This window comes from Aphelocoma coerulescens, chromosome 10 (assembly GCF_041296385.1).
Source record: "Aphelocoma coerulescens isolate FSJ_1873_10779 chromosome 10, UR_Acoe_1.0, whole genome shotgun sequence".
NCBI lineage: Eukaryota > Metazoa > Chordata > Aves > Passeriformes > Corvidae > Aphelocoma > Aphelocoma coerulescens.
In genome coordinates this window covers 20,618,187-20,631,280 of record NC_091024.1, presented here as the reverse complement: position 1 = coordinate 20,631,280, position 13,094 = coordinate 20,618,187, and the positions used below count along the sequence as shown (strand labels likewise).

At 54.0% G+C, this 13,094-nt stretch overlaps 2 protein-coding genes across 8 annotated transcripts in view; one reads left to right on the top strand and one right to left on the bottom strand.

The window, feature by feature from the left end:
- The first annotated feature begins 2,600 nt into the window (after nt 1-2,600).
- NR2E3 (nuclear receptor subfamily 2 group E member 3) lies at nt 2,601-6,157 on the top strand. The gene is made up of 8 exons (XM_069025790.1): nt 2,601-2,658; nt 3,726-3,876; nt 4,614-4,717; nt 4,801-5,055; nt 5,140-5,321; nt 5,537-5,768; nt 5,844-5,949; nt 6,025-6,157. The coding sequence occupies exons 1-8, from the start codon at nt 2,601-2,603 to the stop codon at nt 6,155-6,157; spliced, it is 1,221 nt and encodes a 406-aa protein (XP_068881891.1).
- A 2,849-nt stretch (nt 6,158-9,006) lies between these two features.
- Nucleotides 9,007-13,094, bottom strand: part of MYO9A (myosin IXA) — a 177,066-nt gene continuing 172,978 nt past the window's right edge. For all 7 annotated transcript variants that reach the window (XM_069026172.1, XM_069026173.1, XM_069026174.1 and 4 more), the window contains 3 exons: nt 12,029-12,231; nt 11,712-11,854; nt 9,007-11,284 (listed from right to left, as the gene is read on the bottom strand). In XM_069026172.1, coding sequence (XP_068882273.1) covers nt 10,809-11,284; nt 11,712-11,854; nt 12,029-12,231 — 822 coding nt within the window. In that variant the 3' untranslated portion in view covers nt 9,007-10,808. The remainder of the gene's footprint in view (nt 11,285-11,711; nt 11,855-12,028; nt 12,232-13,094) is intronic.

Sequence of the window (13,094 nt, the reverse complement as noted above, 5' to 3'; positions counted from 1 at the left end):
GTCCCCAATATCTTCTCCTGATTCCCATCAATGTCCCCATTGTCTCCTCCTTGTCTTCACTGTCCTGTCCCATTCCTCACCACTCCATGCCACCAACAGGAGCCAGGACAGTGGTGCTTCCCTGGGTCACTCAATGTCCCCAGCCAAGCTGTCCCTGGCCAGGGTGCATCCACCAGCTCCCCACAGCCAGTGGGATTAGGGTGGCTGGAGCCTTGGGGCTGCTCCTGACCGCAGGTCTCAAGCCCATCGCCAGCATCTTTGGGTAATTAGTAAATTAGTAATTAAACGCTCTCTGCCTGCTGGGGGGAAGGGGGGCAGATCCCAAGGTTTTAGGCTGGGTAATCCCATGGCATCTGCCCCAGCATCTGTCACCAAGCCGAGTCACGACCCTGCCTCGGGCTTTAACATTTGCTCCTTCACCCCCACCCACCACACACAGCCCCTCGGCCGCGGCGTCAGGCCTGCTCGTGCTGCACCCAAAATGGGCTGGGTTGGGCTCCCAAGAGTGCCCAGTTGGGTGCTCATGGAGCTCTCATCCCTGGGAAGAGGACAGAGTGCTTCTCCACAGGGAGCCCACCATGGGGACAGCACCCAGCTGGGTGTAATGGAGAAACGGGGTGGGAAACCATATTTTTGTAATTATTGGCTTTCCTGGGGGTGCTGATGATTGGCTGGCAGCAGATGGTTGGCCCAGCTAATCCCCCTCCCAAATCCCTGCTCCGGAGCTGGCTTTTACCCGACGGCGAGGAGGGGACGGGCAAATTAGCCGACTCAGCTGTATCGCCACGCTGGCCGCTCCCCGCTGACCCTGGCCCTGGCCGCCCCTGTCCCCATGGGATGGCCGGCACACCGGGATGCAGCTGCTCCCAGCACCCCTGGATCGGGCACTGGGGGGGTTTCACCCCTGGGTGAGCGGTGTGGAGGCACTCAAGGGCCGGGCAGGGAGGTGACAGCTTGCTCCCGCCGCATTAGCCCAGCGTCATAATTCTGCCGCGGGAGGAGGCGGCCACTGCTGCAGATGGCGGCGGTCAGAGATCTGGGTCAGGACAGGGGCTGTGGGTGGGACAGGCATCCTGGGGAAGCAGGGGGTCCCAGGGTGGGAGGGGGCATGGAGGCAGGGGGGCATGGAGCCTGGAGGCAGGGGGGCATGGAGCCATGGTGCGAGCAAGGATGGGTCATGGTGCAGGCAGGGATGGATCATGGTGAAGGAAGGGATAGAGCCATGGTGAAGGAAGGGATGGGTCATGGTGAAGGCAGGGATGGGTCATGGTGCAGGCAGGGATGGGTCATGGTGAAGGAAGGGATGGGTCATGGTGAAGGAAGGGATGGGTCATGGTGAAGGAAGGGATGGGGTCATGGTGAAGGCAAGAAAGATGGTGGAGCCGTGTAGAGTCAGGAAGGGTGATGGAATGTTGCTGCACGTGGGAACATGGAGCCATGGTGCAGGCAAGGCTGATCGAGTCACAGCGCAGACAGTGCAGAGGGAGAAACGCTTCAGGCAAAAGGGATGGAAGGAGGTTGTAGGCAGGGGGATGCAGGAATGCTGCAGGCAGGGGGGATGCAGGAATGTTGCAGGCAGCAAGGATGGAGCCACACAGAAGTCAGGGATGCCAGAGGGGTGGGCCCCCAGCCCCTGGATCCACTGGAGTCACTGCTGCCAGCCCTCAGCAGGGACTTGCTGCCAGTGCCTGTCCCCCGGGACACCTTCAGGGCATCAACACCCCTGAGCCCCGTCTGGAAGGGGCACAGCAGGCCGGGAACCCCTGTCCTCAGCCTGGCCCATCGCTGGGGACAGCCCGGGCCCGTGACAGTGGCCACCCGCCACCCCCCTGAGCGGGGCGGGGGGGGGGTTTAGCGGCTAAAGCCCACAAATCCCAAATTGTGCTGCCCTGTCACCGCGAGGGTTTAGCCGTGGTTGCGTAACCCGGGGGCCACCTGGCCCCCACCCTCTGCGGTGTCAGCAGCCCCAACATCCATGGGGGCCCCCGACCCCGGGAGGGGATGCTGAGGCACAGTGGGGCCCCTACCGAGCATCCCCCCCTCCCCTCGCCATCAGGGCCGGTAATTAATTACTTGGGGGCAGGGAAATTACCCCCCTTAATTACCACTTTTCGTTATTCCCCTCTAACCGCCTTAGTGAAGGGCTTATGCGCTTACAGGACCTGGTGGGTCCCAAGGGGAAGACGACACATATGGGGGGTCCCCAGCCCGAGCCCCACCTCCCACCTCTGCGGAATCTCGGCCTGGCAGTGCCGGGCTGGGGGTGCTGGCAGGGTGACACCTCCACGGTGGCCCGCGGCGGCGCGCGGGGGGGTGGCTTGGGTGTCGCGGGGTTTAGGGTTACAGGGCTGGGGCTCAGCACCTTTTTAATTCTTCATCGCGTGGCTGATTGATCCCCCCCGCCCCGCGCAGACACTAAAGATTAAGAGGGTGACAAAGAGGCGGCTGCTTACACAGCGCCCGCCGCTAAGCCGCCTTGAAGAGAGCAAGGCAAGAGCCCCGCTGGCCGCAGAGCTGCCGGAGCACCCAGCGCCTGGCCAGACCCTCCGCGGGGATCCAGAGGGACAGGACAGGGACAGGTCGGGAACGCCGGGTGAGGGATGGCTGCGTCCCCGGCGGGGTCGGTGGTGAGCGCCGGGCTGGATGAGAGCCCCACGGGTAAGAGGTGGTTCCGCTGGAGTGGGTGCGACACGGCGGGACATGGGTTTTTCTCTGGGATGGCCAGGCTCCTGCTGTGGTCATTCCCCAAGATGCCTGGGGGTCCTCTTCGTGGTTCTCCTCTGGGATACTTGGAATCCCCATCATGGTCAATCACTGAGATACTTGGGGTCCTCCGTGGCAGTTTTTCTCTGAGATGCCTGGGAGCATCATGGCCTTCTTCTGGATGCCTTTGGTCCCCATCGTGGGCCTTCTCTGAGATATCTGGGTGTCCCTATTATGGTTCATCTCCAAGACACCCAGCGTCCCCATCATAATTGTTTGGGTTGTTTGGGCTCTCCATTGCCAACCTTCTCCAGAATGGCTGGGCTTCTCCTCATGGTCCTTATCCTGGGTGCCCAGGGTCCCCATCATGGTCTGCTGGGATGCCTGGGGTCTTCAGCTGTCATCCTTCTCCAAGATGCTGTGTCCCCATCATGGTCCTTCCCTAGGCCAGGATGCCTGCAGTGCCAGACCCTCTCCATGGTGTCCATGGTCCTCATCTCTGTTCCTTCTCCAGGACCCCTGAGGTCCCCAGCTATGCCTCTTCTCCAGGATTCCTGGGGTCCCCAGTCATAACCCTCTCCTGGATGCCCTTGGTCCCTGGCCCTCCACCAGGGTCCCCACAGTTCCCTGCTGTGACCCTTGTCTGGGGTGCCCCATGTCCCCAGAGCTGTCCCTTCTCCAGGACACTGCCCATCCTTGATTGCAGCCCTTCTCTGGGATGCTCAGTCCCCCTCCTGGGATGCCTGGTGTCCCCATCCCTAAGAACACCGTTTCATCCCTTTTTATTTTGCAAAATTCCTGTGAGAGCTCATCCTGCATCACTCTGTGTGCTGGGGTGGGGGAAAAAGGTGAACCCCGTGTGGAGTCCCTGAGGTGTCCCCATTCACGTCCCTGGGCTGAACCGGCAGAGACAGGAGCCACCCCATCTCCAGGATGCTGGGAGGCAGCAGGGACTGGTGGGAAGGACGAGGGACATCGGGATGCCCAGAGGAGCCCCAGATATGACGGCTCCACTCCCGCAGGGCTGAGCCCGGCCCCCGGGAAGGCGCTGAGCCCGGTGCTGCTGTGCAAGGTGTGCGGGGACACGAGCAGCGGGAAGCACTACGGCATCTATGCCTGCAACGGCTGCAGCGGCTTCTTCAAGCGCAGTGTCCGCAGGAAGCTCATCTACAGGTGGGAACAGGCGTGGGGGTCCCCACAGGGCAGGGAATGGGGGGGTGGGCAGCCAGAGGGGCAGTGACCCTGCAGATGGGCATCCAGGGGGGTAAGAACCAGGGTCCCATGGACAGACAGCATGGAGGAAAGGACAGCCTGCAGGGCAGGGACCCCAGGAATGGCCACCCAGGAAGTCAGAGGATGGACACAATGGGGTGGGAGTGGGGGGAACAGACACCTAGCAAGGTAGGGACACCCAGCAGAGCAGGGACCTCATGGGATGGGGCACCCAACAGGGAAGGGATGGGCACCCAACAGGGAAGGGATGGACACCCTGTGGGACAGGGATCTTGGAGATGGACACCCAGCAGGACAGGGAGTTTGGCGACAGGCACCCAGTGGGGTGGGGTCCCCCGGGATGGACACTCAGCAAGCCAGACGCCTCAGGGCACGGGCAATGGGGGACTTAAAACCATGTAGAGGACAGGCACGCAGGCGGAGAGGCACCTGTGGAGAGGGTGTCCAGAGCTCCCTGATGGGGCCAAAACACCCATCAAGGCAGAGCATTCACTGGGACAGGGCACCCTCATAGTGGGGTCAGGGCACCTGCTGGGAACAGGGTGCCCACAGAGGTGGGGCACTTGTTGGGTGGAGGGAACCCATGGCGGGGAGATACGGCACCCATGGGGGCAGGACCCGCCTCGGGGACAGGGGCCACCCCAGGGGCTGCAGCCAGGTGCCACCTCTCCCCATAGGTGCCAGGCGGGGACGGGGCTGTGCCCAGTGGACAAGGCTCACCGCAACCAGTGCCAGGCCTGCCGGCTCAAGAAATGCCTGCAGGCCGGCATGAACAAGGACGGTGAGATGGGGGGGGACACACAGTGACGAGAAGCAGGGGGTGACAGCGGGGTGGCCGCTGCTGATGCCACCTTGTCCTCCCAGCTGTGCAGAACGAGCGCCAGCCCCGCAGCACAGCCCAGGTCCGGCTGGACAGCATCGAGCTGGATGCTGAGCTGCCCCCTGAGCACGTGGCCACCACACGTGAGGTCCCCCCATCACCCTGTCCGGCTCCTCGTGGTCCCAGTGCCACTGTCGCTGTCACCCCGGGTCCCCGAGCGCCCACACCACCCACCAACCATCGCTTCATGGCCAGCCTGATGACGGCCGAGACCTGCGCCAAGCTGGAGCCCGAGGACGGTGGGTGGCTGCCAGTGGAGAGGGGGGTGGGCGGGTGGTCGATGTCCCCATGGTGTGGTGACAACCAGTGTCCTCTTCCTGCAGCTGATGAGACGGTGGATGTGACGGGCAGTGAGCCGGAGCGGGCGACCGGCGAGTACCAGGTGGCGCCGTACCCGGCAGCCAGCCCCGAAAACATCTACGAGACCTCAGCACGTCTCCTCTTCATGGCTGTGAAGTGGGCCAAGAACCTGCCCGTCTTCTCCAACCTGCCCTTCCGCGACCAGGTGGGGCTGGGAATTTCCGTGAGGAATTGGGGATCTGCCTATGTGGCAACAGGAACCCCAAAAAGAGTAGCAGCCAGTCAGGATGGCTGGAGCATCTCCACAACATTCTTAGGGTTCCCTCGCAGATGCTCTTCAGCCCAACCAGCTGTGGTGGCTGCAGGTCCTGGAGGCTTTGGGGTTGACAGGGACTTTGGGGTTCCCCCTGCTCTCCCCAGGTGATCCTGTTGGAGGAAGCATGGAGTGAGCTGTTCCTGCTTTGTGCCATCCAGTGGTCCATGCCCCTGGAGAGCTGCCCGCTGCTGGCTGTCCCCGAGCCAGCCCCTGGGAAGCTGCTGCCGGCCGCCCTGGACGTGCGGGCGCTGCAGGAGACCCTTGGTCGCTTCAAGGCATTGGCTGTCGACCCCACAGAATTTGCCTGCATGAAGGCCGTGGTGCTCTTCAAACCAGGTGAGGCCACCCCCAGCACCCACCACTGGCCATCCCCGTGCCCCTCCCCAGCCTGTCACTCCCTTGTCCCTGCAGAGACCCGTGGCCTGAAGGACCCTGAGCAGGTGGAGAACCTGCAGGACCAGTCGCAGGTGATGCTGGGCCAGCACAACCGTTCCCACTACCCCGGGCAACCCGTCAGGTACCGCTGTCCCCACGTCCTCATGGGTGACACCAGGGTGGGACACCCACCCATGGCCACCGCTCTGTCCCCCAGGTTCGGGAAGCTGCTGCTGCTCCTCCCGGCGCTGCGCTTCATCTCCTCGGAGCGCGTGGAGCTGCTCTTCTTCCGCCGCACCATCGGCAACACCCCCATGGAGAAGCTGCTGTGTGACATGTTCAAGAACTGAACCCCCTTCCGGCTGTCACCCGGAGTGTTTGTCACCCTGCGCTGGCACCCTGTCACCCCCACCCTGGGTCTCCTCACCCTGGGGTGGGAAGGTGCCCGTGGTCCCATCTCCGGGGCGATGTCCAGGACTGTGGAATGCTGCTGGCAGCTGGGAGGTGGGGCCAGCTTCCCTGGGGGCGGAAGGGGGATGTTCCCAAGTGAGTGCCCAGTGCAGTGGCAGCACCTCGCTGGGGCCGGTCTTGATGGTGTCCCAAACGCTGGAGGAACCCAGGCAAAGGCACCTTGGCACCATGAGGACCCGCTGCCACCCAGGGGCCACCAGCCTGGGGGACACTTACCCAGGGATGACGCCAACCTGGGGAGTGACATCAGCCAGGGATGACAACGGCCAAGGGTGGTGCCACCTGGGGTGACACCAGCCCAGGAGTGACACTGGCCAAGGGTGGTGCCACGGGGGGGTGACACCAGCCCGGCACATCCTCGGCTTGATCCCAGCCCAGGGCTGACACCGCACAGGATGAGCCCAGCCCGGGTGACACTGGCTGGGGGTGCTGCCGTCCCAGGGCCCCCTGGCCGCGACTTCAGCTCCGCGATCGCGGGGGACACGCGGTGCCAGACCCTTGTCCCGCGTCCTGGGGTCTCCCACTCGTGTCCCCCTTTCATACTCGGAATAAAAAGGGTTTTTCAGCCGGAGTCCCTGTGCCGATGACTTGGGTCCCCTTGGATGGGGGACTGGGGGGGACCAGCTGAATGTTAATAACCTGAATAGGAATAAATAGAAATCAATAACCTGAATATAAATACCTTGAAAATAAATTATCTGAGTGGAAATAAACTAAATATAAGTAAAAATAGTATAAATATTCTGAATTAAATAATCAAAATAAGTAAGATTAACAGAAAAATAGGAATAAAAATAAAATGAAAATAACTGGAAATTATCTGAATATAAAAAAGATAAGTATAAATAATATGTCTGGAAAGAATCCATTGGAAATAATCTGAATGAAATAATTTGAATAGAAATATAATGCAACTAAATAAACTGAAATAGCCTGAATAGAAATTAATTGAAAATAAAATATCTTAATATAAGTGAGATGAATATGAATAATCTGACTGGTTAAAATGGGAGTTAAATAACACAAATAGAAATAAAATGAAATTAAATAATCTGAATAGAAATAAAATGCACGTAAATTATTGGAACATAAATATCTGCTTTGAAATATCCTTCACTAAATAATCTGAATAGAAATAAAACTAAATAATCTGAAATAATCTGAATAGAAATAAATTGAAAATAAACAAACTGCATATAAATAGGAGAAACATAATGAATCTCATTGGAAATAATCTGAATTAAATTTTGTGGACAGAAATAAAATGAAATAATCTGAATAGAAATAAACTGAAAATAAATTGTCTGAATGTAAACAGCCTAAAAGTAATCTGAATAGAAATAAATTGAAAACAAATTATCTAAATATAATGAAATAGAAATTATCTGATTAAAATAGTTTGTATATAAATAATCGGCATATACATAAATAAAAATAATGTGAATATCAAGTAAGAGAAACAGAAATTCTCTGAGCATAAATAATGAGAATGTGAATAACCAGCACTGAACAGTCCGAAGGGAAGGGATCCCGAGCCCCGGCTCCCCCTCCCAGCTCCTCCATCCGCACGGGATGGGGAAAATCCACAACTTCATAACCCCATGGAACAAATGGGGGAAACAAACAACCCCTGGGGAGTGGGCAGCAGGAACAGTGTCCCACTGGGAATTCTTGGCCTTTGCAGACTGACACTTTTATTTGTCCGTTTGTGTTGGTTTGTACAGGATTCCGAGCGCGGGCGGCGCGGGATAATAATATATCCTCTTACATACAGACTTTGTTTAATTTACACGCAGCGACTTTATAAATTACTTAGAAAACTTTCCATGAAAAATAACAATAATTCCCCTCGCAGCCCTCCAGTAGTCAGTACATTCAGCCCTCTGGAAAACCCTCTGGGACCCCAAATCCTGCCAGGGAAGGGCTGGGAAGGAGCGGGGAGATGCCGGAGGAAGGGGACCCTGGAACAGCCCATTATCCCTCCAGTCCTGCTCAGCTCCTGCCAGAACTGGATTTTATATATATATATATGTATATATTTCTTTTACACATGTTTTTCTTTATACATATAACCACAAGTATATTATATATATAAAGAAATATATTTTCAATATATTCTATATATATTCCATACACTTATCTATATCAAGAAGTCTATTTTCTTTATATATTTTCCCTACATTCCATACATTTTTATATATATGAAGAAATAGAGAGAAAATAGATTTCTTTATATATACTATATATTTCCTTTATATATTTCTTTACAGAGAAATACTCTTTCTATAAAGAAATATATAAATATATGTAAAGAAACATACATAAACATACATATTAAACATATATTAAATATATGCTTAAATCATATAACATTAAATATGTTTCTACATAGAGAAGAAATACATTAAAATATATATAAAGTAATAAATATTCTATATACATAGTACATATTTCCTTTATATATATACTTCCTTATATATAGAAATATGTAAAATATATACATAAGGAAATATATAGTTAATTTCCTTTCTATACTTTTTTATATATAAATATATAAACATATATACATAAAGAAATATGCATTCTTTATATATAGAATATCTTATATATTTATATATAAATATGTACTATATATGTAATAGAAAATACATAAATGTATTTAGCCTTTATATTCTTTTATGTATTTTTTAATTGTACAGAGAATATTTATTTGTTTGTGTGTATATTTTCTTTATATATAGAATATATATATTATTATATATGTTCTTCATATATATAAATATCAAATATATTTTCCTTATATAGAGATTAAATATATATAAGGAAAATAAATATATTCCAAAAGAAATTAAGTACATATATATATATATTTTTATATCAGTATGTTTGCCCGAGGCAGATCTGACATCCCTGCTCTCATCCCGCTGGGATGAGAAACCTGAGGATGAGGCTGGACCCTTCACTCCTCCCCAGGATCTCCTCCCCCATAGCCATTTTAAGGGCAATTCTGGGGTTTTTAGTTCAAGTGGCTCAAAATGCTGGTTTGGCACCAAGCACTCGATGCTCCCGACAATCGCAGTTCCCAGAGAACTTGGGGTGGCTCCCCAGGAGCTTCCACTGTTGTGGTCACAATCCCCCTTCCCCGTGCCTCCGGGTCGGTCCCCAAAGCCCTGTTTGTCCCTCTGGGGCTGGGAAAATCCCGTTTCCCCCCCGGATGGGGGTGACTGACTCGGTCTGGCTCCACTCCCGGGATGCGGTGCCGAGGCCGATGCTGTTCCCGCTCTCCCTGCGGCATCTGTCGCTTCCCCCGTAGGAAAAAAAATTAAAGATAACATGAAAAAAAAGTGTCAAATTTCAAATAGCAAATAAAAAATAACCCAAATAAATAAACCATCCCTGGAATGGGCAGGGGGAGAGGGGACTGAGGGGCAGCTCGGCCAAACCCAGGCATGCCGGGAAAAGACAAAATACTCAGGAAAACTCAATTTTTTGCTATTTTCCCCATTTTTGGTGGCACTTCAGGAAAGGATGAGCTCCAGCCCACCTGGAAGGACAGATTCAGTCTTTGTAAATCTAATTAGTGAGCCGGGGCTCCTAATTTTTCCTTTCCAGAGGTGTTCTGGCACCTGGAGCTTCTCCAGGTGCCACTGAGGATGATGATGAGACGACTGGGGAGGGATTATGAGCTGAGTCATTAACTAGCATTGTTAATTAGTCCTATGATGGGCTATGATGGGCTAATCACACCTCCAGGGATTTCTTGCTGAAAATAAAACTCCGTGTTTTATTGAGCGATGGCCGGTGACACCAGTGGTGACAGCAAGGATGGCTCAGCCTATTGCTCCCCTCCTCTCTGGCCCAAAAATAATAAAAATAATTAAAAAAAAAAAATTCTGTCTGGGGAAAAATGTTAAAAAAAAATAATAAAAATATATATATTTACATGTAACTCCAGGAACCGGTATATAAACAAATATCGCTTCAAGTAGTCCTCGATTATTATTAATTATTATTATTCTTTAATACTGATGGTCTCAAAAAAAAAAAAAAAAAAAAAAAAAAAAGGGAAAGGTGGTTAGGTCTCATTAAAAAATAAAAAACCAAAGGGAAAAGGTTATTTTTGGCAGGTTTTAACACTTTTCCATGCGCTCAGCGTTGGCGTGGATGAGGCGGTTAAAGCGCGGAGGGCTTGGCTGCAGTGGAGCCGGCTCGGGGTGCTCCCATGGGAGTTCCAGGCTTGGTTTGCTCCTACTGACGGCGATTCGGCACAAGGATCTGGCGGCGGATGCTCCGAGACGTGGGATGCTCCGAGGGGAAGGGCCAGGAGCCGGCCAGGGCCTCCCATCCCGGTCCACCCCCTGGCCACCCGAAGGTCTCAACCCCCCCAAACCATTAAGGCCACCATTAAAACCGTCCCCTCCCGGCCTTTTTAATTAAGAATTCATCCCCCTGGCATTAACGAGGAAACCATCAGAGCACTGCTGATGGGGAGGATGCCCCGGCACGAACGCAGCCCTGGGGTGGAGCATCTCAGACCATGAACTCGTTGCTCCCCAGGAGGACAAGGGGTTGGGCAGCAGCGCAATCGGCCTCGGGGCTCCTCTTGCGTCCCCCTCCGGGCCCCCCCTCCGGGGGCTCTTTGGTTTTTGGGGGGGAAGTTTTCACACTCTTCAGTTTCTGTTTGCCTTTCTCCGGGTTGAAGGTCCCGCGTGTGGTGAACTGCGGCCGGTCCTCGGGATAACGGAGCGGCCCCGCCAGGCCCTCAGGGCTCGCCCGGGTTTCGGGGGCCTCGCCGTGTCCCCCCGCTCGGTAGAAAGGAGATTTGGAGTACATCTGGAAGCGCTTCCGGGGCAGGTGGGGCAAGCAGGAGGTGGATGACTGGGAGGAGGAGGAGACGGGGGTGTCGGTCGGCTCCGCCGGGTCCAGCCGCATCCTGGGGTGCCGTCGCAGCCGGCTCGGCCCCTCGGCCTTGGCAGGGCGCAGGGAGGTAAGTGCTACACTTCTCTCTGCAGGGGCAGAAGGACCATGGATGGTCAACACCCGGACACCACTCAGCACCCAACCACCCCCTCCCTGAGGACACGTGCCATTGAAGCCAGGACAACGTTCCCAGCATCTCGGTGGGGGCAGCGTCACCCCAGATGATGCGGCAGCACTGGAAGAATGTTCACCTCCCCACCAACCCTGGCTGCTCCCATCCATCCCCCCAGGGCCACGTGCTTGAACCCTTAACCCCCCTCTCTGCACCCATTTAAACCGTTGACTTTAAATAAACTTGAAAATCCCAAATAATCCTTTCCAAAGTGACAGAAAAACATGGTGCCCCAAGTTTGGGGGGGGACTGCCCATGGCAGGGAGATGGACTTCATGACCTTTGAAAGTTCCTTCCAACCCAAACCACTGCATCATAAACCCAAGAACACCTGGGTTTACCCGAGCGATCGGAGATGGCTCCTTCGGAGTCGAAGTTCAAATTTTCTGAGCTGTCGGCGGTGCCGATGGAGGCTTCGGACTCGAGGGTTTCATCGTCGGAGGCGCGGGGCTCCAGTGTCAGCATCTCAAATGTCAGCTCCTCCCTGCAAAGCCAACCCAGCCCCATTGACCCAACAGGACCAAAAAGGTGGAGAGGAGAAAGGGATGCACATGTGCCAAGAGATCATGGAGGGATGGAGCCCTCCAATTATCAACCACATGATGTCAAACAACATCCACAGGTTCGGGTTGTGGCTCGAACCCTTGGCCAGACTCACTTTTCCTTCTGCAGGCTCTCGATCTGCTCGGTCAGCACCTTCTCCTCCTGCTGCATGGCCACCTGCTGCTGCTCTGTCACCTCCATCTCCATGGCCTCCTCGCTGCTCATGGTCTCCTCGGGGACATCTGTCACTGAGGGCAAGCGCCCGGTGACAGGGGACGCGGGGCTGGGGTAGGCGCCGCGCCGCACGCGTCCTTTGCCCTGAAGAGAGACAATGGTGTCACCACCACCAGCCGAGGTGATGTGGCAAACACTCAGGTGCCAACCACACTGCTCTCCCAAGGAGTGAAGAAGAAGGGCCCAGACATCAGTCCTCAGTGTGCTGCTGCTGGATGCACCCCAGACCCTCCAAAACCTCTCTTCAGGCTGGGAGAAGAACCAGAAGGACTCAACACATTGGAGGGGCTGGGGATGGAGATGGTGAGGAAGGCAGCAGGGAGGATGATGCTGATGGACCAAGTGCAGCTTGGACTCCAAGCAAGCCCAGCTAGCAGCAGGATGGGTTCCCACAAAGCCCACAGCCTGTGTGATGGGAAGCTTGACAGTGGCTTTAGGTGGGAACATCACAAAGGCTTTGATTTCAGGGCACCTGGCTCCCGCTATATCCTTGGATCAAGTCTCACATCCTTCCCCTATCCACCTTTGGTATTACCTGAGCATCACAAGGGTCTCACTGACCCCTTCAGCAAACAGGAACTCCCACCTAATCATGTTGTCCATGCCCTGATCTCATGTACAGAAGATCCAGAAACCAGGACCACCTCCAGTGGTCCATTGCAAGACAACCAATGTGGATCTTTGTGCCCACAGCTGAACTGGCTCTGATTTAATGCAGCTCTGAAGAACCATATCATTTTTTAAATACTAAAACTGGCAACAAAAAAGGACTCAAACAAGAGTGGTACACATGGAGAGATGTATATGCAGCTGTTTTGATCTTCTGAGGACCAGCTCTACAGATCTGCTCCACAGAGCAGAAGGATTCTTGGAGATGAGGGACATGGCAGAGATTAAACAGCTTTTATCTTAACATTATCGACCAGACATCTCATCTTCTACATTCC

What these genes read in the sequence shown, in the direction of transcription:
- NR2E3 (XM_069025790.1), top strand. Translation starts at nt 2,601, where the DNA reads ATGGCTGCGTCCCCGGCGGGGTCGGTGGTGAGCGCCGGGCTGGATGAG. An exon ending in GGCCGGCATGAACAAGGACG is followed by an intron (nt 4,718 to 4,800) that starts GTGAGATGGGGG and finishes TTGTCCTCCCAG; the next exon opens with CTGTGCAGAACGAGCGCCAG. An exon ending in CAAGCTGGAGCCCGAGGACG is followed by an intron (nt 5,056 to 5,139) that starts GTGGGTGGCTGC and finishes CTCTTCCTGCAG; the next exon opens with CTGATGAGACGGTGGATGTG.